Source organism: Desmodus rotundus, chromosome 10 (genome assembly GCF_022682495.2).
Source record: "Desmodus rotundus isolate HL8 chromosome 10, HLdesRot8A.1, whole genome shotgun sequence".
Classification (NCBI taxonomy): Eukaryota; Metazoa; Chordata; class Mammalia; order Chiroptera; family Phyllostomidae; genus Desmodus; species Desmodus rotundus.
The window spans coordinates 70023460-70050983 of NC_071396.1; the positions used below are offsets into that span (position 1 = coordinate 70023460).

Here is a 27524-nt window from a genome sequence, read left to right on the forward strand (position 1 = left end):
GACTGCTTACTGTCATCAAATGATAAATAAGAACACACTGTTACCCATTTTTGGTAATAGGGCTTAAGAAACAGCAAAAGTGACAGAATTCCGGCATTACCCACAATACGGGGAGGTCAGGTTCAGATTGGGTTGGAGAGTCCAGGAAGGAAACGGTGGTTCCTGCGCAGTCGCCTGTGTGTGTGGTCCTACCTCTCTGCTTGCGTGTAGGGAAACCAGCACTACTTCCTAAGGGTGTTTAGAGGAGTAAATGAGATAACTCATGAAATGTTCTTGCTGTGCCGGGAACCTCGCTAGTGTTCCATAAAGGTCAGCTGGAAACAGTAGCAGCAAGAGCAGCTGTGGCAGCAGTCATTTGTTACACAGATTGGCAGAAAGAGCCTCAGGGGGGGTAAAAGTACGAGAGAAGACCACACAGGAAAAGAAAGGGGTGTGTATTCTTGTGCCAACTAGGCTACAGACAAAAACTTTGCACTGGGAATTAGTGAAAAATAAAATATTTAAGGTAGAGCCAGGGCAGTGTGATAAAACTCAAAACACTCTTATATGTATGTTATCGCCATTGTTTGTCAATGGCTTATGAGAATCTGTCAAGTAAATCATTAGTTCTGTTGTAAATTCAATTGTTACAAATTCTTAACGGGATGCTGTTGCCTGGTATTTCTATGAAGTTAAGAACATTGTGTAAAAGTCCTAGTTTTGTCTTGGTATCTCCCTTCTCCCACCCGACTCAGGCAATTGCTGACTGGTCTAGGCTACAATGATGGATCCATTTCTATTTCCAGTGATTGGTTCAGGAGTGGCCGTATGACCAAAGGGACAAGAGAAGAAGCCTGATGATTGAGATGTGTGGAGCGGGGTGGGAAGGAAGGAAAGCATCAAGTAAAACCATTCCTGGCTCTCAGAAACAGTCGCGGGGAAGGAGTTCCTGTTCTGTTTCATGAGGATGTGGTGCCTAGATCTACTGTGGTCATTTTGTGGATGTAAGGGAGAGAATAGCCATCATTTTATTATTATTATTGGCTTACTTTTGCCTGGGGGGAAAGGCATACTGTCATTTTTTTTTTTTTTTATTCTGCCTCTATAAGACAGCAGATTCTGATCCCATAGTCTCTCTTCTCTTGGGCTGACTAAGTTCCACTTTCTTGCAAATCCTCTTAGAGTATATTCCAGGCTGTGGCTTTTTCGATTTTCTATGTCTGCTGAATACTATGTGCTTTCTCTTTTCCACAAATTTGTAGAGATCTCTCTTCATTGGCATCCTCTGTTTGCTGTTTTTTCTTTTCATGGTTGTGAGTCTATTCCTTTTTGTATTTTTACACATTGGGAGGTGCACAGGCTAATGCACAGGCTAATTTAGTTGACTACTATGACTTTCTTCTGTAAATCACTCATTATAATTAATACATGTATAATGAGGCTATTGTCGATTTGAAAGACCTATCTACATATTAAGGTAACGTCTTTTCACACATACAGCATACATTTTTTCCTAGTTGCCTTTTAAAATTATTTTTCTTTTATTTGATATACCAAAGATTTTATGATAATGTAGTACATTTTATCAGTCTTCTCTGTGGACTTATGTGACAATTGGTGCTCTGTGATGGACTTTTCCCCCCCAAGATCTGATGTATATTCACTATATATTTTTGATTGTCCCTCCCTCCCTTCCTTTTTTTTTTCTTTTTGGACCAAATGTGGTGAATTTAACTAATAACATTGCTCAGTGCATGGCATGCCGTCATCACTGGTCCATGCAGAGCCCCTGTCTGTTAGTTTATCATTACTCTTCGTTCTTTCGTCCTCCAGCCTCAGCCACTTCTCTCTCCAGCCATATGTTTGTTCTTTATTTCAAAAAACTTTCACCAATTTCCTCCCTCTGGAGTTAGAGATTCAAAAAATTTAAAGGACATCCGATTTTCTCAGTACCTTTCTCTGCTTATTTGAACTAACATCTTTACTGAATGCCAGTTCCCAGCCTTTGTAATCTGTTCCATTTATCCATCTGTCTGTTTTCATGCTAGGATTGAATCGCCTTAATTATGACATAATTTTAAAAACACTTTAGCATGCAGGAATGAAAACCACATGTAATGTTCTTTCTGTATCATTTAACTCTTTTTAAATATGATAGATGAAGGGAACAATTCTTTAATAACTAGCATATCTATGTATGTTAGCAGAGCACACTGCTAGTCCCTGTCCCCCAAGCTAATCATGTGCTGTTTTGCAGATGGTGAAAAACATTATGGAAGATGTGACTCCAGGAGCAGAAGCATATTTAAAAGAAGTGCCTATATTTGATTCAAAAGAAACAGATGCTCACATGTTTTTGTGAACTTTGGTTTAGAATTATTTAAGATGCCTACTGTGATTAACATTCTTGTGACCTTAAATTGTGCTTCGTCAACATGTGAGAAAATACTTTCAAATGCTATGTTGAGCATTGATGAAATTGGAACCAGGAATGAAATCAGGTTCTGGCCCTCTTTCTATCTGTATTGAGCAGACTCTTCTATCATGAATTTATTTTTATTAATAGCTTTTGTCTTTTTTGAACACTTGTCTTGGGGTGTGGTTTGAATATGGTTCTTATTTCATGAAATATGTGGAAATATTCTGTTGGTCCCGAGAATCAGATTTTCTGTTTTGGGACACAAAATGTTGCCTTGTTCCATGAAGCAGCACTGAACAGTGTAGTGTAGTTCTATATGCTTCATGTGAGGGAAGAAAGACAGGGAGAAAGAATCTAGTAAATATGTTTGCAGGCCTCCTATGGCAAAACAACAGGCAAAAAGTGGGAAAGTCACTAGTGCCTCAAAAATCAAATTTATTAGTTCAAAAAAATAAAAACTCTAGCATTCCATGTGGTGAAACAGCAAAATCCAAATGTTTTGCTATAAGAAATGAGCATTTTAATTCCTACCAATAATTAGTAATACAATAATGAATTAGAGATGAGGCTTACAAATAGACAACCATATGACACTTAGTTAATTTGTTACTTAGTTCAGGGAAACTTCTCACTAATAGATGCACAGATGCTTATAATCTTTCTGGGATATATACACACACACACACACATACAGACTATATTGAGACTATATATATAGTCTATATATTGAGACTATATATATATATAGTCTCAATAGAGAGAGAGAGAGTCCAGAAAGAGTCCAGCCATTGATTGTATAATGAGAATGGTTTGCAAGACATCAGTGTAACCTGGCAGTCAAGGAGAGTGGATTGGAATGCGTGTGTGTGAACAATGATGACTTTACGGTACTAGTCAGTGGGGGTGGTAGACACCATTGAGTGAGCATGTGTACTGTGTGGCCATCTCATTCAAAATGATTGAGTGAGTAGAGCAATGAATCTGCATCAAATTTTGCATTAAGCTTGAACATTCCTCTACAGAAACTATTCAGATGATTTAGAAGGCCAAAGCTATGGGCAACTGATGACTGGCAGCTTCATCACGGCAATGCGCTGCTCATGCATCATGTCTCCTGCATAGTTTTTTGGTGAAACATCAAGTCACCCAGCTACACCTACAGCTGAGATTTTGCACCCTGTGACTCCTGGATTTTCCCAAAACTAAAATCACTTTTGAAAGGGAAGACATTTCAGACTGTTGATGAGATTCAGGGAAATAGGATGGGCAGAAGATGACAGCTGGGAGAACTGTGTGGAGTCCCAAGGTGCCTACTTTGAAGGAGGCTAAGGTGTCATAGTCCTGTGTACAATGTTTCTTGTGTCTTGTATCTCCTTCAATAAATATCTCTATTTTTCATAGTACATGACTCGAAACTTTCTGGACAGACCAATATATGATGTGAGAGAAACATTGATCGGTTGCTTCCCGTATGTGCCCTGACTGGGGACCCACAACCAGGCATATGCCTTGACCTGGAATCAAACCTGCGACCTTTCAGTGCCTGGAGCAACATTCCAACCAACTGAGTCACACTGGCCAGGCTATCTGTGTTTTAATTAACTTGCTGAAATCAGATCGTTTAAAAGCTATGAAAATAATAGCTTATCACAATATTTATCAGCACATTTTAGAATGTTGGATATTAGAGGAATTTTTATTTTGAGAAAAGGGAGCTTGAAGCCAGACAGGGCAGTCACTTAGGTTAGGGAGAAGCTGGCTGCAAGTCCAGATCTTAATCTAAGCCCAGTGTGGGTTTTGCCATCTAGTAATTGCAGACTGCTTTCTGGGAGGACTGACTGGCAGAGACTGTTTGTGGCCTGTGTCGAGACGATTCCTGAGGGTTAGCCAAGTTCACTTTTAACAGGGATGTGAAGGGTTGCCAGTGCTTGCCATAGAAAGAGGAGTGGTGAGACATAAGGCCTGTATCTGCTCTTCTTGTGTTACACGTTTCTTTTACTTAGGGAAACCAGTTTGTATACATTCTTAGCTTATCTTTGAAGGATTCCACTTAGGCCATATTGTACATGTGGGTAAATCTCCCCTTTACTGGATTTAAGGACAGCATGAAGGTAGCACAGTGCTCAGATCAGAACACTCAGCGTTCCATGTGTCTGCTAAGTCTCATTTCTACTTTATTCGAAACTGGATGTGACCCCAGAGTGCTGCTATTCTCATACTGATTTTAGGGGTTTAAGTTCATACTACAATTATAGAGAGGAGGTATGGCAGAGGAAGATTGAAGTGCTCTGTCATGGCTGATGTTATTTCTTGCACCTTACTCATCATTGTCTTCCACACCTGGAATGTCAACAGGTATCTGCCAAGCAGACCTTGGCACTCTCCAGTTATGAGCTGAGTGTGGGATAGAACAGTAGCTGGTGGTTCATTTTATCTGCTAGTGCCTACTAGTACTAGGCATTAGTTTAAGTCTTGAATGACATCTCCCTTGATAAGTAGAATACACAGATTGATATATTTCAATAGAATGTTTTAATGTTTTGCTGGGTTCATTTTTCTTTTTTATTGTTAAACAACATAAATTTATTTTCTCATAGTACTGGCATCTGGAAGTCCAAGATCAAGGTGCCAGCAGGACTGATTTCTGATGAGGTCTCTCTCTCTTTCTAGATGGTACCTTCTTGCTCTGTTCTTCTGTGGCCTTTTCTCCATGAGAGTGGCCGAGAGAGTGAGCTCTGGTGCCTGTCTCTCTTGTAATGAGGATGCCAGTTCATCAGATCAGGGCCCACCCTCATGACCTGATTTAATATTAACTACCTCTGTAAAGTTCCTGTCTCCAGATACAGTCCCATTGGAGGTTAGACCTTCATCATAGGAATTTCGGGGATGGGGAGGACACAATGCAATCCATACCAGATGTGAAATAAGGCAGTCTGGACATTTTAATATTATCTCTGACTTCATAGAAGTCAAGAAAAAAAGGGTGTTCAAGGATGAGTTCTAAAAGAAGTTTTTACATAGTGTTGAGATGTTAAAATATTGGGGATTGGCAGTCAGTTACCAATCATTCGCCCCGAAGTTGATACTTTTCTGTGAACAGAGCTCATCAGTGATGTTCTTTGGGTGAGTCCCCACAGCCAACTGTAGCCTGAAATGCTGATTTGGGCACAACAGTTTTTCCTTACATGGGACATGTGACACTTGCTTTCTGGTTTCAGGTTGTAGCTCCCATGGTAGAGCCTGGCCATCTGATTTCATGTCTGTAGGCAGCCTCCTTCCCTGCTCTCCATGTACGTTTCACACCCCTCCACTGTCCTGGTGCGTGCTACCCTACCCCCCACGCCTGACCAGAATTCCCTTTTCTCCAGCAAATCTTTGCAGCTGGCCAGTCTCTGTTCTCGTTTGCTCAGTCTCTCCTCCAACTGAGGATCAAAGGCCAGTTCTGCTCTGGATTCCATTTCCTTCTTCCTTCTCGTTCACCTGGGCTCATCACTTCTCCTTTGCATCTTCTACTGTTCCATCAGCCCTGCTATAGTCCAACACTTTTCTCTTTTCCTCCCTCCCTCCCTCCCTTCCTCCCTTCCTCTCTCCCTCCCTTCCTTCTTTCCCTCCTCCATTTCTTTTCCCTTTTATTGAATTTATTGGGGCATACTGCTTAACAAAATTATACAGGTTTCAGATGCACAATTCTACCACACATCATCTGTACACTGTATTGTGTGTACACTGTATCGTGTGTTCACCACCCAAGTCAAGTGTCTGTCCATCACCATTTATCCCCTCTATACACTGTTCCACCTACCCATACCAGCCCTTCCCCAGCAATCACTGTGCTGTTGTCCACATCCATAAGTTTTTCTTCTTCTTTTTTGCTTAACTAATCCACCCCACCACCAAGCCTACTGTCAGCTACTCTCTATCTGTGAACCTGTGTCTATTTTTCTTGTTAGTTCATTTTGTTCATTAAATTCCTCATAGGTATAAACTCATATGGTACTTATTTTTCTCTGACTGGCTTATTTCATTTAGCATAACACTCTCCAGGTCAATCAAAGCTGTGGCAATAAGTAAGATCTCCTTTTTTATGGCCAAGTAGTATTCCATTGTGTAAATGTACCACAGCTTTTTATGAACTCCACTACTGGTGGATATTGGGCTGCTTCCAATTCTTGGCTATTGTAAACAATGCTGCAGTGAACATAGGGGTGCTTATATTCTTTTGAATTAGTGTTTTGGTTTCTTCAGATAAATTCACAGAAGTGGAATTTTTGGGTCATAAGAGTTTCATTTTTCATTTTTTGAGGTAACTCCCCCAAACGATCATCATGGTATATAACCTTTCAAATGTATTGCTGAATCTAGTTTGCTAGTATTTAGTTGAGGATTTTATTCTTATTTTGTAAAAACATATTTTATTGAATATGCTATTATGGTTGACCCATTTCCCCCCCTTTATTCCCCTGTACCCTGCACACCCCCTTCCACCAGCATTCCATGCCCCCTTAGGTCATGTCCTTGGGTCATACATATAAGTTCTTTGGCTTCTCCATTTCCCATACTATTCTTAACACCCTTCTGTCTATTTTCTACCTACAATTTATGCTACTTATTCCCTGTACCTTTTCCTCTACCCCCCTGCTAATAACCCTCCATGTGATCTCCATTTCTGTGATTCTGATCCTGTTCTAGTTGTTTGTTTAGTTCGATTTTGTTTTTGGGTTTTTTTTAGGTTTGGTTGACAATAATTGAGTGTTTATTGTCATTTTACTGTTTATATTTTTGATCATCTTTTTTTTCTTAGGTAAGTCCCTTTAACATTTCATATAATAAGGCAGAGGTGGAAAACACAAGGCCCGAGGGCCAAATCTGACCCTCCACCTTGTTTTATCTGGCCTGGGACCCTGTTTCTATCCAGTGGCAGTGCTGAGCTCTTGCTTAACTGTTAAAGAGTAGTTACATTTATATAGTCCTAAAATTATATTTGATCTTTGAAGACAACTGCAAGGCTGATGTGGCCCCCAGTGAAAATGAGTTCGACACCCCTATAATAAGGGCTTGGTGATGATGAACTCCTTTAACTTGACCTTATCTGGGAAGCACTTTATTTGCCTTTCCATTCTAAATGATAGCTTTGCTGGATATAGTAATCTTGGATGTAGGTCCTTGCCTTTCATGAGTTGGAATACTTCTTTCCAGCCCCTTCTTGTCTGCAAGCTTTCTTCTGAGAAATCAGCTGATAGTCTTATAGGAACTCCTTTGTAAGTAACTGTCTCCTTTTTTCTTGCAGCTTTTAAGATTCTCTATCTTTAATCTTGGGTTATGTAATTATGATGTGCCTTATTGTGTGCTTCCTTGGGTCCAACGTCTTTCAGACTCTCTGAGCTTCCTGGACTTCCTGGAAGTCTATTTCCTTTGCCAGATTGGGGAAGTTCTCCTTCATTACTTTTTCAAATAAGTTTTCAATTGCTCTTCCTCTTCTCCTTCTGGTACCCCTATGATTCGGATGTTGGACTGTTGTCTTGGAGGTTCCTAAGCCTCTCCTCATTTTTTTGAATTCTTTTTTCTTCATTCTGTTCCAGTTGAATGTTTCTTCCTTCTGGTCCAAACTGTTGATTTGAGTCCCAGTTTCCTTCCCTTCACTCTTGGTTCCCTGTATATTTTCCTTTGTTTCACGTTGTGTAGCCTTCACTTTTTTCTCTGTTTTGTGAACATACCCAACCAATTCTGTGAGCATCCTGATTACCAGTGTTTTGAACTGTTCATCTGAGAGGTTGGCTATCTCTTCATCACTTAGGTGTATTTTTTCTGGAGCTTTGAGCCGTTCTTTCATTTGGGCCATTTTATTTTGTCTTGGTGCATCTGTTATATAGTAAGGGGTGGAGCCTTAGGTATTCACCAGGCGAGGCAACCCCCATTGCTGGGTTGTGGCACTATATGTGGGGGATGGGTCGAAGAGGGAACAGTGCCACTTGCTTAGCTCTCAGCTGGCTTTCAGTCACTTCCTCTGCTACCCAGAAGCAAATTGGGTCCTTCTGGTGCTGATTCCTGGGTGGGTGGCTTTGTGTGCATCCTATGAACCTATGGGTCTCTCCAATGAACTCTCCTGTGAGGCTGGAAGTTTCTCCCACCACCTCCACCTCCACAGGTTTTTTTCAGTCAGAGGTTTTGAGGCTTTATTTCCCCAAGCTGGGACCCTGGGTTGCTCAGTCTGCCTCACTTCCCAGTTGTTTCTCCTAGCTTATCCGCACGCAAAAGTGGGACCACCCACTCCGCCAGCTCATCCAGTCTGCCAGCTGCCGCCTTTCTGCGAGACCTTTCCACCCAGCTGCTCGTCTTCTGTCCTCCTACTGGTCTGGATGAATGTTTCTTCTTTATCTCTTTGCTTGTCAGACTTCCGTGCAGTTCAAATTTTTGTCTGTTCTGGTTGTTTTTTGCTTTTGAATTGGTTGTTGTCTTTCTTTTGGTTGTGCAAGAAGGCATAGTGAATCTGCCTACACCTCCATATTGGCTGAAAGTAGTTGAGGATTTTAGCATGTATGTTTGTTAGGGATAGTGGCCTATAATTTTCTTTCTCTGTAGTGTCTTTTTTTTGGTTTTGGAATTAAGATAATGCTGGCCTCATAAAATGAGCTGGGGAGCCTTTCCTCCTCTCAAATTTTTTGGAATAATTTGAGAAGGTTAGGTATTAGTTCTTCTTTGAACATTTGGTAAAATTCACCTGTGCACAACTATTTGGTCCAGAACTTTTGTTTGCTAAGAGCTTTTTAAAATTTCTGCTTTGATTATTAATTGTAATTGGTCTATTCAGATTTTCTGTTGTTTCCTGATTCAGTTTTGAAAGATTGTATCTTTCTAGAAATTTATCCATTTCATCCAGATTATCCAATTTGTTGTCATAAGGTTGTTCATAATATTTTCTTATAATCCTTTGTATTTATTTGGGTTCAGTTGTTATTTCTCCTCTTCCACTTCTGATTTTATTCATTTGGGTCCTTTCTCTTTCTAGCCTGATAAGTCTGGTTAGAGGTTTATCAATTTCTTGGTTTTATTGATCATTTATATTGTTTTTTAGACTCTATATTCTTTATTTCTACTGTAATCCTTATTATGTCTTTCCTTCTACTTACTTTAGGCTTTGTTTATTTTTTTAAGTTCCTTTAACTTTAGAGTTAGGTTGTTTATTTGAGATTTTTCATGTGTCTTGAGATAGGCTTGGTATGCTGTGAATTTCCCTCATAGGACTGCTTTTGCTGTGTCACATAGATTTTGGGTTGTTGGGTTCTCATTTTTATTTGCTTCGAGGTATCTTTGGATTTCTTTCTTGATCCATTTGTTAACCAGTTCATTGTTTAGCACCATGTCATTTAACCTGCATGTCTTTGTTTGTTTGTTTGTTTTCTCAGTTTCATTTTGAGATTGATTTCTAGTTTCATACCATTATGGTCAGAGAAGATGCTTGATATTATTTCAGTCTTCTTAAACTTATCGAGACTTGTTTTGGTTCTAACACATAGTCTATCCTTGAAAATGTTCCATGTGCACTTACTTGAAAAGAATGGGGTGAAATGCTCTGAAGATATCAATGAAATCTATCTGTTCTAGTGTGTCATTTAAGGTCACCATTTTCTTGTTTAGTTTCTGTCTGGAAGATTTGTTCATTGTTGTCAATGGTGTTTTAAAGACGTCTATTTGACTGTATTACTGTCAGTCTCTTTCTTTATGTCCATTAAGATTTGCTTTACATATTTAGGTGCTCCTACATAGGGTGCATAAATTTTTACAAGGGTTATATTCGCTTGTTGGATTACTCCCTTTATCATTATTAGCATCCTTCTTTGCCTCTTACAGAGCCTTTGTTTTAACATCAATTTTATCAGATAGAAGTATTGCCATCCCAGCTATTTTTCTTTTCCATTTGCAAGAAATGTATTTTGTATCCCTTTCCTTTTAGTATGTGTTTATCTTTTGTCTGATGTGGATCTCTTGTGGACAGCATATATATGTGGATCTTGTTTTCTTATCCATTCAGCTATCTTATGTCTTTTGATTGCAACATTTATGCCGTTTACATTTAAAATGATTACTGATTGGTATGTATTTATTGGTATGTATTCATAGTTTATTTTTTAAACTATGTTCCTGTGTCATTTCTTCTCTGCCCTCCCCTTCCTCCTCCTCCTTCTTCTAGTGGGTCCTTAAATGTTTTTTAAGTACTGGTTTGGTGGTAACACTTCTTTAGCTTTTTCTTGTCTAGGAAGCTGTGAGTTTGTAATATGTGACATTTATTATGTTGAGGTATGTTCTATCTATTCCCATTTTGCTGAGAGGACTTCAATTTTAAGTGACATCCTTGCTGGGTAAAGTAGTCTTGGTTGTAGGTCCTTTTTTTTTTTTTTTTAAATCACTTTCAATACTTTATGCCAATCCCTTATGGTTTGAAATGTTTCTCTTGAGAAATCAGCTAACAGTTTTATGGGTGCTTCCTTGTAGATAACTGTCTTTCTCTTGCAGCTTTTAAGATTCTCTCTTTGTCTTTAACCTTTGCCATTTTAATTATAACATGTCTTGGCCTTTTTGAGTCCATTTTGTTTGAAACTGTCTTCATTTTCTTCACTTTTGTGTCTTTTTCCTTCACCAGGTTAGGAGAGTTTTTGGTCCTTATTTCCTTAAATATGTTTTTGATCCCTTGCTCTTTCTCTTTTTCTTATGGTACCCCTATGATGAGGATGCTGTTATTTCATGTTGCCCCAAAGGTCCCTTAAACTATCATTAATTTTTAAAATTATTTTCTTTTTCTATTCTGATTGGGTGGGTTTTTTTTTTCTATCTTGTCTTCCAAATTACTGATTCAATCATCTGCTTCATCCAAACTACTTTTTATTCCTTCCAGTGTATTCTTTATTTTAGATACCATAGTCTTCATTTATGACTGGTCCTTCTTATGGTTTCTACGTTCTTTTTCACACTGTTAAGCATCCTTGTAACCATGTATTAACCATGGCATCTTTGTTGCCATGTATTAGATAGATCTGCTATCGGTTGGCCTTGTGTAATATAGTAGGTGTCCTGTAGGTTCTAGTGATGTGGTCTCATCGATCACCTGAGCTGTGTGCTCCAGGAGTGTCATTTGTGTGAGTTATGTGTGCTCTCCTTTTAGAATTGAGTCTTGATTGCTACTGACCTGTTCATGCATGGGACTGACCCTCAGGCTGGCTGACTGTCAGGCTCAACCCCTACCACAGTATTTGAGCTGCTGTGCATATACTGACCACACAAAGCAGAATTTGCCTGAGCAGTGTTTGGAGCCTGCAAAGATCACCCTTTGGATATGCTGCTTGTGAAGTTAACTGGATCCTGCTCTGATGTTGTCTGAAGCTGGCCAATGAGTGTATTGGTTCTGGGCCTGTTAGGCAGACTCTGCTACAGGCCAATGTTAGATGCTGCCTGTGAGTCACCCTTGGCAACCTGTTTTGGAGCTACAAGTGATCCACAGTTTGTGGATGCTTGTCCTGGGTGTGTACATGAAGGACCAAGCTGCACACTAAAGCTGGCTTCTACCAGGTCTGGTCCTGGGAATAGGTTATCAAAAATCCCAAGGCACCCCAAGATTCCCCTCAGCCTGCCTCCACCTGCTGTCTGCCTGTTAGCCTCAGTCACTGAAATAGCCTCTGGTTGTACTTTTCAATAGTGTGTTAGTTCCACAAGGTGGGGTTAGAAGGAGTCTAGAGGGTGTGGCTATTGCTTCCCTCTAGGATGATTCCGCAAGAGGGGGATGCTTCATCTAAGAAAGATGGCATTTGTGGTGTGGGAGAATGACTCAAAACAGGCTGCTGTCCCCTCAGCTCTCTCCTCAGAGCCACAAACGCCAGACTTTTCTCATGTGATGCTAGTCCACTCCATCCTCCCTCTGCTGGAGCCCAGGGTGAGTAGCTGTGAATGAAATTTTGTGTGTTGGCCCTTTAATAGAGTACCTGTGTCTCCAGTGGACTCCTGTCTCTCCCTGGCATACAGAAGCCCCTCTGCTTTTCACTACCAGATATTATATGGATGCCTCTTCCCAGCTCTGGTGCTCAGGGTTGGGGAGCCTGACTTGATATTTAGAACCCACATTTGTCAGGGGGAACCCTCCTTGTGCAGTTGAGATACCTCTTTGGAACCACCTGTAGGTATGGGCCAGCCCCTTATGTGACTGTATCTCTCCTTGTTATAAGACTTCTCAGCTAGTCTTCAGTGGGTTATTCAGGATGATTGTTCTATAATTTAGGTTTTTTTTCAGTTTGTTCTTGGGAGGAGGTGCATGTAGCTTCCACTTATTCTCCTGTTGTCTTGGATCTCTTCCATCTTATTTTCTAATGAGCACTTGTACTGATCCATATTTCCTCAGTTAGAGTTCATGCTCTACAACCTATTTGGCTGGCAGATGGGAGTAAACAGAAGAGAGACACCAGTTGTATACAGCCAGAAATGAAAAGATGAATTGAAAATTATTGAACTAATGGGCTAGAAAGTTGAAAATTGATTCAAACCATTTTGTTATCTTTAGACATAATGGAATAAACTTTAGTGTTTTTTTTTTACTCCAATTCTTTAATATCCATCCAAAAAGACCAGAGATGTAGCAATTTCTTTTATCCATCATCCCTGGGAATATTGCACCAAGTTGTATATTATATATATGTGACATAAATGTTATGAGCTGTCCTTTGTTTAAAACATAACACTAATATACTATGTATTTATTATAAGGCAGGTGCTGTAAATATTTTCAAATGTGATAAAGTTTTGTTACGCTACTTACCTTCAACCCCTCCTTTCCCTATGACCATTGGGGTATACACTGAAGAAAACTTATGTGGCTGAGAGATGCTACTAATTCTGTCAGGGAATGGGGTCTTCTGGCTCATCCCAGATTGTATGACCTTGACCTTTTTAAGTCTGTGCAAAACAGTTGAGTTTATTGGATTAGAGATAATAAAGTTGACGTTAAATACACATTTTTTACTTGTTTTTCCAGAGTTGTTTTTTTCAGTGAATGCAAAATTCATTGGATTAAGTAAACAAAAATTGTCATATACCTGCAATCCACTGGTGGCTCTAAATCCTGTTAACCCTACCTCAAATCACAAGCAGTGAATTAATTGCTTACTTGTCTACTTCACTGAATTCTAGCCTGTTGAAGCAAATGAGCTTTGTAATAATAATGGGCACTAATAGCATATATTTTTCATCATTTATCATCTTGCTATGAATTAATTTTTTGCTCTTCCTGGGGTAACATGATTTTATATCAAATTATTTCCATGTGCATTTTAAATTCAAATATGAGTAAGTTTTTATTTTCACTGTCTTTTTTTTCACCTTAATCTAGATTTTCTGCACACAGAGAATATTTTCCAAATACAGGTACAATGTTTGCCTACAATATATTTTCAAATGTGTAATGATATTTTCTGTTCACCTGATAGAATTACAGCCCCCCGGTTTTCTGAAAAAGGATAATTATTGTACTTTTGAATTTCTAAAATAGACTTCCCAGTACATTATGTGACTTACAAAAGTATACCAGATGGATGCAAAAGCCATTGAGTCATATTGATCAGTCTTCTGAACACACATATTGATAACATTATCTGCCAGTGTTTCTCTGCCATCACTGCAAATGTTCTACCTGTTAATGCTTCATGAGATTTAGAAATGTACCTTCTAATTTTATTTTTTTTAAAGATTTTATTTATTTATATTTAGAGAGAGGGGAAGGAAGGGAGAAAGAGAGGTAGAGAAACATCGATACATCAAGAGATACATCAATTGATTGCCTCTCATAAGCCCCCAGTTGGGGACCTGGCCTGAAACCCAGACATGTGACCTGACTGGGAATTGAACCAGGGACCCTTTGGTTTAAAGGCCGGCCCTTAATCCACTGAGCCACACCAGCCAGCCTCTTCTAATTTTCTTATTTCCTGGAATTCACTTTAATTCATACCTATTAATTCCAATCAAATATTGAAGTACATAGCTTGAAGGCTGCCAAGAAGACAACATGACTTTCACACACGAAGAATTAAAAGCATATATATGAGAGGAAATTTTTCCACAGATAAGAATTTCTAATTTGAGGGTATTTCTAGCCATTAGTGCCTTTGGCCTCAAAACAAAGTAGAACTGGAATATTTTCCACTTGATTTATTTCCATCTTTCCATGATCTGAAAATTATAAGAAGTGGTGCCATTTCTCCTTAACAAAGGTTGTTTCTTACATTGTTCACAAGCCTGACTCCTTCAACAGATTCAGCTGTAATGAAATAGGAAAACCCTGGAAATGATACTAATCTCCATAGCCCTGGTTTGAGATGTGGAGAAGTGGTAGATGAAGTAACAGTCAGAATTTAAAATTAATGGTTAAAACCTTGCTGAAGATTAATGGTTGGCAATTAGCTAATTCAGTAAGTGGAGAAGGCACACCTTGCACTTTGGGGCTTGAATCATGTTTTTAACTGTCTATTAATTAAATAAATTTTAAAATGGTCATTTAGCTACTCTCTGTGGGTATAGACTACAGGTGAGTCTTAAATAACAGGGTGGTCTATCAAAAAACCCACAACAGAATCACCTGCAGTTATGGCTAAATATGTAAATTCCTGAGCTGCATCCCATACAGTCTTCATTGTAACTATAGGTCCTAGGGGTTCTTATGACAACAGGTTTTGAGAACCACAAACCAACCAGATGCTCAATGACATGCATGAGGTCTATCACTAATATCTGGCGTTTTCTGTAACAGATCAGCCTCTTTGTCACTTTTTTTGCTTTATTCACTGCTTTCTAACCTGTGGTAACCTTTGCTATGATGGGGCAAGCCCTTTCCTCTTTTTTTAAATAAAGATTTTATTTATTTATTTTCTAGAGGTGGGAAGGGAGGGAGAAAGAGAGGGAGAAAAACATCAATGTGTGTTTGCCTCTCTCATGCCCCCTATTGGGAACCGGCCACCCTTTAGTTCACAGGCTGGCACTCAATCCACTGAGCCTCACTAGCCAGGGTGCCCTTTCCTCTTTAATCTCTAGTAGTGCTGCCGTTAGTCCTTTCTGAAGAGAAATGTGTGAGAAATGAGAATTTTGAACTCATGGAATTATATACATATGTACGTAATATGTATATCACATTCAACTCTTCATAGCATTTTAATATTTCTTATACATTTTTATCCTCATATTTATCTATGAGATATACCTTGGAAGGCCTTACTATTGTGATTTGAAAGATGAGCTAAAGTAGGCTAGGGAATTAGGAGGCTTACTCACAGAACCAGATTATATTCTGTGTCTTCCTTGAACATCTTGAAGACCAGGAAATGTGAATGATCTCAATATCCCTAATGCCTAGCACATTGCCTGGACATAGTAGATGCTCAATAAAAGTTTGAATGCATCCATGTATATCATTTTTCTTATTTGCAGGCCCAACCCTCCAGCACAAGGGAAGAGAGAGCAATCAGAGCAGGGGAGTTGCCTAGATTGCTGTGAATCCTTATACAGGGGACCAGGAGATGAGATCCACCTGTCACTTTAAAGAATATAGCAATGTAAACTTTCGTGTCTTAAAGTGGTTGTAATGTGTCTTATATAATCAATTCATGTTTACTATAGTTTGCTTGCTAGAAACTTTTTAGGGCACGATCATTGTTAATTAGATGCATGTAATTTAATTTTCATTTGCATCCTCAGAGATATGGTTTCTCTTTTCCTCCCTGCCTCCACCTCCCCTTCCTCCCTTATTTCTTTTTCCATGTCTGATTCTTAGAGCAAATGCTCAGTACGTTTGCTGTGCCCCAACTTGGAGTTTTGATGGTGGCAGCCAAAGCTCCCTGAGACGCAGGGTGAGACACATGAAATTACCTCCTGTCACATAGCGCTAACAAACACTTCTAACGTCTGCGTTTATTTTCCTTCTGCTTCTTTTTCCTCCTGAAATATCATTGAAAAAAAACCCCATAAAACATCTGATCTCGTTCTTCACTTGCTTTTCTATTTCCAGCCACCTGTTCTGTTTTTCTAATGAACCCCAACACAGTAAAGGGAGCCAAGATTCTCATGGTTACATAAAAAAGGTATAATAAAAGAAAGCCATATATACTAGAATCTTGCCCAAGAAAACTCATGGTCGAAGACAAAGTTTTGTATTTCTTTGTCCAATTTGTAGAAGAAGCAATAGGGACTTGCCTTCTCATTCCTCTCCGCTTTAAAGAACTAGTCAAATGCTTTCAGGTGTGTTACATGAGAAAGCTGAGGCTGGCGCAGGTGAACTGAGAAAGGCTCAGAGACTCCCATGCAGGGCCTGTGGGACAGGGCCTTCTCAGCACAGGCTGATGGCCTCTGAGTCAGTGGGACCTGATTCATTACGTGCCAGCATGTGCAGGGTTCAGGGAGTTTATGAATGTGCAGAGAATGTTTTCATGGCATACGGCTGGCCAATGGAACAAAATCACCTGGGAATGTCACTGGACCTATATGAAGGGGGCTTGTTTGCACACCATCGTGTTCTGAAAAGTATTTGGAACTGAGTAGAGAGAACTCAGAACTGACCACCAGAGTCACTGATAGGGATGCAAAAGGAGAGAATGGGGAAAACCAGGAAGATAAGAAATGAGAGACACAACCTTAGTGTGATATTTCAAAAAACGGTCATTGGCCTAGTTATATGTGGCTAGAGACTGGAGCAGCCTTTCTGATATTCTTGCTCCAGTGTGCTTTCTGTGCTGTTTTTCACACGGAGGATCTGAGCTTGTGAAAAGAGCATCTCCTCGGCTTTTTCCTCCTTATTTGAACTGCAATTGCTGCGAAGCAGCAAAGGGTGGCAAAAGAGGCCAAGAGCAGGACTTTAATGGGAGTGGAGAGAGAGGGGAAGAAAGAGAGAATGAACTGAAAAATGGAAACCGGAAAACCAGTGCAGCAATCTTTTGTAGAACAAACACGGAATGTCCCCTGGGAGCCTGTGCTGTGCTAGGTCCTGGGGACAGAGCGGTGAGCAAGACGGATAGGGGTTGTGCCTCAGGAACTGATGTTCTAGTGCGGAAATATGGATAATAAGCACAGGGCATGCTGAGCATAGCAGATGGGACGTGTTAGGTTCGTTTCTGACAGCTGCACATTTATTTTCTCTTGATGAGAGACTTCCGTAAGGCTTCAGTTCTCTGTACCGACGTCAGGAAGGTGCATGCAGTATGGCTACAAGTGGTTGAATGCCACACACAAAGGTTTTGAATTTTAGACAAAGATAGGCTGCTTGGACTCCATGCCGACCCCAACCCTTTTAATTTTGTTTATTTAACAGACATTTCGGTACTGCTTACTTTACGTCACAGTTCTAAGCACTTAACAAATATTCACTTAGCCTTTATAACAATATTATGAGGGAGGTGCTATTATTGTGCCCATTTTGTAGGTGAGGAAACTGGCTTGCCCAAGGTCCTACAGTGCCATGGACCCCAGTGAGATCTCGCGATCCCTTTACCACGTGAAGACACGGTGAGAAGACTGTCGTCTGTGAACCAGGATTCGGGCCCTTCTCATCAGACACCAAACCTGTCAGCACTTTGTTATTGGACTTCCAGCCTCCAGAACTGTGAGAAATAAATATTTAATGTGTAAGCCACTCAGTCTACATAGTAGCCCAAATAGACTAAGACACAGAGTAAGTGCTATCAGGGCATTCCTACATTTAAAGGTAGATCTTATCCATCTTGACTGAACACAAAGCTAAGTGAGAGAAAGAGGGAGTGTGTGAGGTCAGACAAGGGATAGGTGCCTGGTCAGCAGGGCCCCGAAGGCCATGGTGAGAGGTTGAGCTGTTGTTCCAGGTGCAATGGGAGGCCAAGGAAGGTTTTGAGCTACTAAGTGACATATTGGATTTCCATTTTAAAAAGGTTACTCTGGCTGCTGTCATGGGGGCAAGTGGGAGGACAAATAGAAGATATAATAATAAAAGAGTGATTTGGTATAAAAAAACTTAGGAAGCAAGTGAGGGCATATGATTGATGTGTTTTCCATTTTGTGCAGAGAAGGAAGTCGCTTTGGGCTCCATGATAGCTGGCAGCCCCTTGCCTTCCTGAGGGTGGGGCAGCAGCCAGAGGGTGTCATGGGAAGGACTCCAGAGCACACAGTTCTGATCCCAGCTCTGGGACTCAGACTAGGACCCCGAGTGCATGACTCCATGCAATATTTGGGCCTCCATTTTTTTCCACTTGAAAACCGAGAGAATTGATTCTTTATCTCTGCTAATCTTTTAAAGCCTTAAAATATTTTATGGTACTTAAGCAGTGAGAAATCTTAGGCATCATATCCATCCTGAAGGTGAAATTTTGGCCTATCTTGTACAAACCTGGCACATTTAGGCATTTAATAGATGTTTCATGCATGACTAGGTATAGAGCAGGGGTGTCAAGCTCGTTTTCACTGGGGGCCACATCAGCCTCGTGGTTGCTTTCAAAGGGCTGAATGTAATTTTAGGACTGTATAAATGTAACGACTCCTTAACAGTTAAGTGAGAGCTTGGCACTGCCGCCAGGTAGAAACAAGGTGCCAGGCCAGATAAAACAAGGTAGAGGTCCAGATTTGGCCTGCAGGCCTTGGGTTTGCCACCTGTGCTGTAGAGGGTAGAACCTAAGAATAGCTGCTGCACTGTGGAGGTGCTCCGCCTGTAGAGCCCCCATCCGCCCCAGATGAGAATAAGTCTACCAAGACATGATCTGCTTGGGGAGGAAAGGTAGCCGATCTCTCAAAGGAGGAGGACCTGGAACCTGTTTCTCAATGGACTTTTATTGGGTTTAATTTGCATAGGAATACAGGGCGTATATATGTAAAGCTCATCAATCATTGTTAGGCAGAAACAATCAAACAATAGATAATGTTCAAAGAACTCAGGGCTTATTCTGAGTCAGGGTCAGATAGTTAAAGGGCTATAAAATGTTGGGGAAACAAGCTCATTTCAGGCTTGGAGCCTTATCATTTAAATTGAGGGTATTAGCAAAGCAGGTTTCACAGGGTTTTATGTATTCCTTCTTAGGCCTGATCTCACCTGGGAGTCCACCGTTTCCAGTACAGGGCTGTACCCACCTCTGGCATTGTTTCAGGCTTAAGTCAGGGAGGGGAAGTAAGGCAGCCAAGAGATTAGGAGACTTCTTGCAGACAGAAAAAGGACTCAGGCTATGTCAAAGCCGAGGGGCGAGGGTCCATCACCCCCTTTTTCTATAGCCCCCCAAGTCCTTCCCTAAGGGCCTCTTTGTAACTCTGCCTGTCTTAGGTCGTCCCTCCTTTGAGGAATCTTACCCGTTATTGGCTAACCACTCATGCACTGGGGGCCAACCAGGGTGAAGTAAAGTGGGCAGAGGCAGGGCCCCTACCAGGGAGATAAGCTTTGTCTCCTTAGTGGTTTAGGGTCCCAAGGTCTCTCACTCAGCCTTAGCCATGGGGGTTACAGCTTCTGAAACCAGGCAGGGCGGTTCCCAACACTGCACAGCTTCTTGTTCCACACCATGCCCTAGCTGCTACCTTCATTCCATCATTAGGAATTAGTTTAAAACGTCTGCCTGGTTTTGATTGCTTCTGCATTGTCAGCCTGGTATGGGAACAAGAAAGACCCTGGTAACCACAGAACTGTTTCAGGGGACAGAAATGCTGTGTTTCTCTACACTCTAGTGGTTAGAATATAGTTTCCCTAACCCCTGCAAGTTTCAAATGTAGATGGAGGCTGTCATGATTAATGTGATTAAAACTTATCTAAAAGCATTTCTGGATTCATAGCTTCTTTTTGTCATTGTGTCACCAGGGGATATGTAAAATATTTTGACATTACCAGGGAGTCGCCTCGAAAGTTGGGAAGCTGCTCCTCTGAGGAGAGTAGAGAAGATTTCACTTTATGTCAAAGTATAATCTCCTGAGGCTCGTGCTGTGTGTGCACACCCTCCAGGGAGGAAGGCTTGCCTTTGAGATACTGTTTAGTTAAATTCTAGACGTGTACTCACTGATGAGTTGTCACAGCTAGGATCTGACTCCTTCTTTAGTGAAAAAATGATGATTGTGAGGAGTATGCTGTTCATTTTAGGGAGGCCAGTATGAGAGGGTTTGTGGCTTTTTTTAGACATTCATTTAAAATCACTCAAAAAGGTAATATCAACTCATTTCTCCCTCCCTCCCTCCCTGTGTCATGCCTTCTCTCCCTTTCCACAGTGTATAGGGAGGGAGAGTGTGCGGGTGGTTTTGCCTAGGAACTCTGGATCTTTTGTTAAATATTTGAGAGATCGTAAATATTCCGGCAAAGTTATTTTCATCTGAATCAAGACAGGGAACTTCTGGACTGTATTCCCAGCTGCTGCAGAACTCCTGGGAGGACATGCTGTAAATGGCCTTGCGTGAGGTTTTGTGGTCAGAAGGTACCACGATGTGCTCAGTTGTTCCAGGTGTCTTTGGTAAGGTAAAACCACATCCTTGTCTCATGCACTGACATATCTACATATTCACACACACTCATGCACTTTTACACTTGCACACACAGAACACACACATAGTGTTCTCACACACCCTCTCCCTTCACACACCCCAGGAACCAAGGCAGCTAGCTGGCTTTCAGCCAAAGGACGTCCTGCCACTGAGGCTGGGCAAGCCTAGGAGTGGCCACCAAGGGGCAGCAGAGGCTGCAGAACCTGGCAGTGGCGGGCCTGGGGAAGTGGTGCCTGCAGGTAAAGACCTGGCTCTGAGGATGGGAAAGAGTACGTGATCCCCAGTGTTCCAAGGTTTGTTCTGCATTCTACTCAGGTCCAATATTGTCACTTTCTTTAATACACAAGCACACAGGATGCTTACATTTTCTGTTGCCTGGACACCTAACTTCTGGGTTTCTAGAGTCTCCCTTTCTGGTATATCCTTGGGGCAGAAATGCAGGGGCCCACAGTTTGGGCCAGTCAGATTTGTTTGGTGGCTGCATGAGGGGAAGATGGGCACTGGGTGACACAGACTCTCTGAAGACGTGAGCTGGTGAGAGAAGGTGAGAAGAGGGGCAATCGCTGTCACAGGGTGGCTGAGCCCCATCTCCATTCCACACCCTGTTGTTTGATATGGACAATGGGCATTTAATCAGACCTGTGTAAAGTGTCCTGCACACTGGAGTTTCAGTACAGATTCTCGGTTTCTCCTACCCTCTGGACTGGGGTTCCTAAATCCTCCCTTCATAGAAATTCTGGAGCTGTTACTGACAGAAAGCAACTAGGAACTGGGGAGGAGCTTGATTTCCTGATTCTCTCGGGACAAAAGGAGAAAAACCTGTGGCTAAATTTTGCAGAAATCTTTGTGGTCATTAAAACAGCCTTTTGGGTCTCTCTGAACTCATAACCCAGTCTTTACTGAGTTATTTGTTATCCAGGGGCTCAGAAAATTAAATACTTAAAGGATCTCCAAGATAGCATTTTTCCTGTCCCCTTCCTCAGATGAAAACCCTTTTTCCATGTGTGTATGTGTGTTTATATGTGTGTGTGTGCATGTGTGTGATGGCTATTGCTTTTTGTGTCCTGTTTAAGAGGTCTTTGCCTGCTCCCTGGTCATAAAGGTATTCTTTTATATTTTCTTCTAAAAGCTCGATGGTCTTTTAAAGACCGTTTTCTTTTAGAGCAGCTTTAGGTTCATAGCAAAATTGAGAGGAAGGTGCAGAGATTTCCCCCAAGCCCCCGCCTCACACACGCACCGCCTCCCCCACTAGCAACGCCCCACAGAGCGGTGCACGTGCTACAGTCAGGGACCCACGCCGCTGCGCGTCGTCACCCAAGGCCGGAGTTTTCACCGGGGCTCGTTCTTGGTGTGGTGTACATTCTGCAGTCTGGGCAAGTGTGTAAGGAGTTGTATTCACCATTATAGTATCACGAAGTATCCTCACTGCCCTAAACGTCCTCTGTGCTCCAGATTGTTTTACTTTTCCAATAGAGATGAGAAAGTCACCTGGAACTGATTTTTTGATGTGTAGTGTGAGGGAGTCCCAGTTTCTACTTTTTTTGTATGAAACACTACTTGGCCATCCTTTCCCCGCTGTATTATACTCTCCTGTTTTTCAGAAATCAGGTGACCACGTATGTGTAAGGCTGTTTATGGACTTTTCATTTTATTTTATTTATCAATTAGTCTATCCCTAGGTCAGTATCACACTTCATTAATTACAATCATGTGCCCCATAATGATGCCACTGTGAATGATGGACCCCATATGCAACAATAGTTTTATAAGATTATAACAGAGCTGGAAAATTCCTGTCACCTAAGTGACATCATGACCATCATAATATCACCCAATGGGTGATTAATGGGTGAGTAATATCACCCATTACTCACACGTTGGTGGAGAGGCTGCCGTAAGCAAACCTGAGCTGCCAGTCATGTACAAGTGTAGCACATATGATTATGTACAGCGCAGAATACCTGGTAATGATGATAAATGACTATGTTACTGGCTTATGTATTTACTATCCGACACTGACAATTGTTATTTTAGTGGTTCTTCCTACTCATTAAGAAGGAGTTTGCTGTAAAACAGTGCTAAAATTACTCCTGCAGCGGCCTCACGCATCTCGTGTTTTTCATGCCTTGATTGCGTCATTTCCTCTCGTGCTTGATTTAATCTCCTGCGGTTTTGTGCGGTAACGCTGTACAGCCCTGTGGCAATAGGCTATGCCATAAAATCTGGGTGTGTAGTAGTCTGTGCCATCTAGGTTTGTGTAAGTCACTCTAAAATGTTTGCACAATGATAAAATTACCTAATGCCCTTCTCTCAGACCACATTCCTCCCCATCCTTAAGCGGTACGTGACTGTACTAAGGCTTTATATCTGACATTGAAAGCTGCTAAATTAGGTCCTCCCTGTTTGCTATTCTTTTTCAAAATTACCTTTGCTATTCTTCATCAAAATACTCAAATTTGATATCTAGAGTAAAGTGGTCTTTTCCTTTTTAAGTTTTATTGGGGCTATTCCTTACAGATTTCCGAAATGTAATGCATCACAGCCCAGTTATGTGGAATAAGTTAAATTGTCTTCTTAAGTAATGCAGTAGTCGTACAAGATGACAACTTTCTAGGTCACTGTGAGTCAGTGCGTCACATGTCTGTCCTGTCTCCTGAGGCCAAGGGTAGAATTCCCTTTCTTTTCCCATCGGCTTTTCCAAATTTCATCTGTCTTTCAAGACCTGCTCCAAATCCTACATTGTGCCACCTTGGTTACATAATTCTCCTCAAACTTCTCCAGTCACCCCGTGTGGCACACATTTGGTAATACACTGCAGAAATACTCCCAGAAAAAGACCCACTCCCTCCCAGCCTCCCAGGCCCGTGCCGTCTGGGCTGGCCTAATTTCCACAGCATCATCTCGTCTCCCCTTCTCATTCCCCCATTGGGCCCCCCACAACCAGGCCGCCTCATTCCCCACAGGGACCTGCTGGGGACACATTTCAGGGACCTGCTGGGGACACATTTCTTATCTCTTCTAGCCTGATGGTTCTTCCTTCCCTACTCCCACCACCTTCCCTTTATTGATTAAGGCCTCATTAACCCATAAGTCCCCTGTCTGGGCTTCCTTCCTTGACTCCCATATTAGATCAGTTCTTGAAATGTGCTTCCTTTGTCACCTGTATGGCATGTGTCACAGCTGAAAATTATAAACCTGTTTGATTATTTGATTAATACCTGACTCTTCCATTAGTTTGTAAAATCCAATAAGGCAGGATCTATGCCTGTTTTGCTCAATATTTTAGTCTCTTATACCTAGCCTGGTGTTTGTTATACAGTGAGTGCTCTGTAAACCTTTTATGAATGAATGAATGAAGTACTTTGGTCTGGTGGCCTATGTAACTCTCCACTACACCCTGCATATGGATACTCAATGAATATCTTACTGGTTTCTCTCCCCTTGTCCTATAGGACATTTTAATGAACACTCCGTAGTGTTTATGAGAGTAGTTTGCTGCATTCTGAAATGATGGGCCTGGCGATTCCTAATGCCCTGCACCTGTTTTGATAGGGGTGGTGGTGGTAATAGTGGGGCATTACTCAAATGTAACTTAGAAGTGTCTGATACCTGTTAATACCTGTTTTGCCTTCTGTGTCTCAAACCTACCTTTTGGAACCCCCAAAGTGCTGCTTCTGATTTGGTTATGGTACATGGGGATACAGCATGGTTTGGGGGGCGTTGCTAGCAAGCTGAAAACTCAGCTTGAGGCTGTGACTTCTGTTGCTCAAAAGTCACACAAGCTAAGTCACACAACTTTAGCTTGCTCAGTGGCAAAGCAGGGCAAATGGGATGGCTTCGTTAGCGGTTGGTGTAGATGAATGAGATTTAACATCTGGTCCTTCATGAAAAATTCCTATAGTTACAGAGCTGGAAAATAGACTATCATTCCATTAATTAAGAGACCAGAATTAGTTCTTGTTCTCTGTGTTCCACAGGCCAGTCATTGATGAATGATAATACTGTCTTATAGTTTCAGGCAATCCGAGGGGAAGATAAAAGCATGCTCCGCGGTTACCATCAGCAGCGCAGTGAATTGGAGAGTGAGGGCAAGGGGTGGTGGCCAAACCCTATCCTGCCCCGATAGCAACTTCTGTCACTTGCATATTTAGTTACCCAGTGGGGAGAGATAAGTGACAGAGACAGTGGGTATGAAAAAACCCTCTGCCACATTCTCTGTGTGATTGAGGGAAAATCACTAATTGGATTCTGCCTCACAGTGGAACACTGTGATCTTTTCTAACCCCCTTCATGGGACTGTAATAGGGTTAATGTAATAGAGGCAAATGGCACTTAGGTTCTTAGGGAAAAAAGCAATGTAAACTTATATCAGGAGGATCTTCTATGGTTAATAGAAGCATGATTTTAAGGGATATAAATAAGGAATTAAGACCAATTATTAACCACATTGCATTTGAGTTCCTCAGAGACTTTCCTCTGGGGCAGGTGAAGATGGCATGTAGAACGGCAGGTTTTGAGGGGAGGGTGGAGAGCACAGGGCTCAGGGAGGTCTGAGGAAGGCTGGTCCCCGTGGGCTGGGTGTCACAGGGAGGTCTGAGGAAGGCAGGCCCCCATGGGCTGGGTGTCAGAGGGAAGTCTGAGGAAGGCTGGTCCCCGTGGGCTGGGTGTCACAGGGAGGTCTGAGGAAGGCAGGCCCCCATGGGCTGGGTGTCAGAGGGAAGTCTGAGGAAGGCTGGTCCCCGTGGGCTGGGTGTCACAGGGAGGTCTGAGGAAGGCTGGCCCCTGTGGGCTGGGTGTCACAGGGAGGTCTGAGGAAGGCTGGCCCCTGTGGGCTGGGTGTCACAGGGAGGTCTGAGGAAGGCTGGTCCCCGTGGGCTGGGTGTCACAGGGAGGTCTGAGGAAGGCAGGCCCCCGTGGGCTGGGTGTCAGAGGGAAGTCTGAGGAAGGCTGGCCCCTGTGGGGTGGGGGTCACAGGGAAGCATGACCGCAGGGATGTGTGTGGTATTGGTAGGGGAAGAAGTAATGATTCCAGTTGAAAAGACACTGAATGCAAATTTAGTTACATCTCATTTGTGACTTCATTGTATTTATATCGATCATTTAGAGTTTAAAGCTAATTAAATCAATTTATCATCTTTTGTGAAATGCCACAATGATCTTGTAAATGCTAATTAGGCTGGAGGACATTTGCATCATTTAAAACTAGGCAATCGGCCACCTACAGCATGAGGGTGATTTATTAATTTTAAATAAATGTAGTGCATATAAGTAAGTAGCAAATCTCTGGATTTCTCTGGCTTCTGCCTTCTGCCAGGCTGTTACTCCCTTTTGCACACTGGACTAACACGAAGGGTTTCTACCAGGATGTCTTCAAATACCCTTTCTTTTCAAGTTAATGCCATAGGAGCACCAGCCGGTCACACAGTGGACGAAGCCAATCCTGTGAATGCCCGGTCTGCCCGCAGGTCCTCGCCTGGCAGGCACCTTGGGGCGTCCTCCTCCTAAGTAGCTGTATTCTTGCCTCCTGATCCAGCCTCTCAGGCCACAGTTGACTGGGCCAGCATGAGGCCCAGCATTCAATCTGTGACTGGCCTAAGAGATGGCCTGGCATGAAAATGCCATTTTTCCGGAATAATGATGGTATGCTGAGTCTTTCTGGTTCTCTCTCAGGAATTTCAGCTGAAGGTTTGGCAAACGTCAGGCAGTTGCTAACAGACCCTTAGCTGAAATGCCCTGAGACGGGAGGAAGTACCATTCATAAATTCATGAAACACTACAAGTCATGAATAGAGAAACAAGTGTAGTAAATGCCATGAAGTCAGAGAGACTTCAGAAAAAAAGAGAAGAATTGTTACATGGTAGTGGCTGATGGGGAGTTGAAACTCTCTAATGGCAGAGGATAATCTAGATAATCCAATTACTGGAGTTATATTGGATTATTCCAATTACTGAATTGTAATGTGAGATTCAGCCAGATATTTCTATGATATCTATGACACATGTATGCCCCTAGTAACTGCCCCACCCCCCAAAGAGTGTATCTTTCCTTGCATGTCAAAGAGCTTAACACACAGTAAGTGTCTGGTTTACACAGCGTTTTTCTTTCGGTTTTATTGAGGTGTAATTGGCATACATCACTGTAAAAGTTTGTGTCCGACACAATAACTTACACGTGTTGTGACATGATTACTGCGAGTTTAGTTAACATCCATCATCTCATATAGATAGAAGAAAAAATAATTTTTTTCCTTTGATGACAGCTTTTGTGATTTATTCTCTTAGTAATTTTTAAATATGCTATACAGCAGTGTTAGCTATGGTCCTCATATTGTACTTTAAATTCCCACCACTTATTTATCTTAAAAATGGAAGTTTCTATCTTTTGACCTCCTTCATCCAATTCCTCCATTCTATATCACTCACTACTGGTAACCATAAATCTTATCTCTTTTTCTACGAGGCTTTGTTTAGATTTCACATTTAAGTGAAGTCATACGGTATTTGTCTTTTTCTGTCTTACTTATTTCACTTAGCATAATGTCCTCAAGGTGCATCCTTGTTGTGAAAAATGGCAGAATTTCCTTATTTCTATGGCTGAATAGTATTCCATTGTATATTATACACCATGCTTTTT

At 41.6% G+C, this 27524-nt stretch overlaps 1 protein-coding gene across 2 annotated transcripts in view; it reads left to right on the forward strand.

The window, feature by feature from the left end:
• The window catches only part of AKAIN1 (A-kinase anchor inhibitor 1), a 69079-nt gene that overhangs the window by 35442 nt on the left and 6113 nt on the right, over positions 1-27524 (forward strand). The window contains exon 1 of one of the 2 annotated variants that reach the window (XM_071219602.1): positions 17848-18039. The exons of the other annotated variant lie outside the window; for it this stretch is intronic. Within the exon in view, the coding sequence (XP_071075703.1) occupies positions 18036-18039 (4 nt within the window). The 5' untranslated portion in view covers positions 17848-18035. Of the gene's footprint in view, positions 1-17847; positions 18040-27524 lie in introns of those variants that run through there. 2 annotated transcript variants of the gene reach the window in all.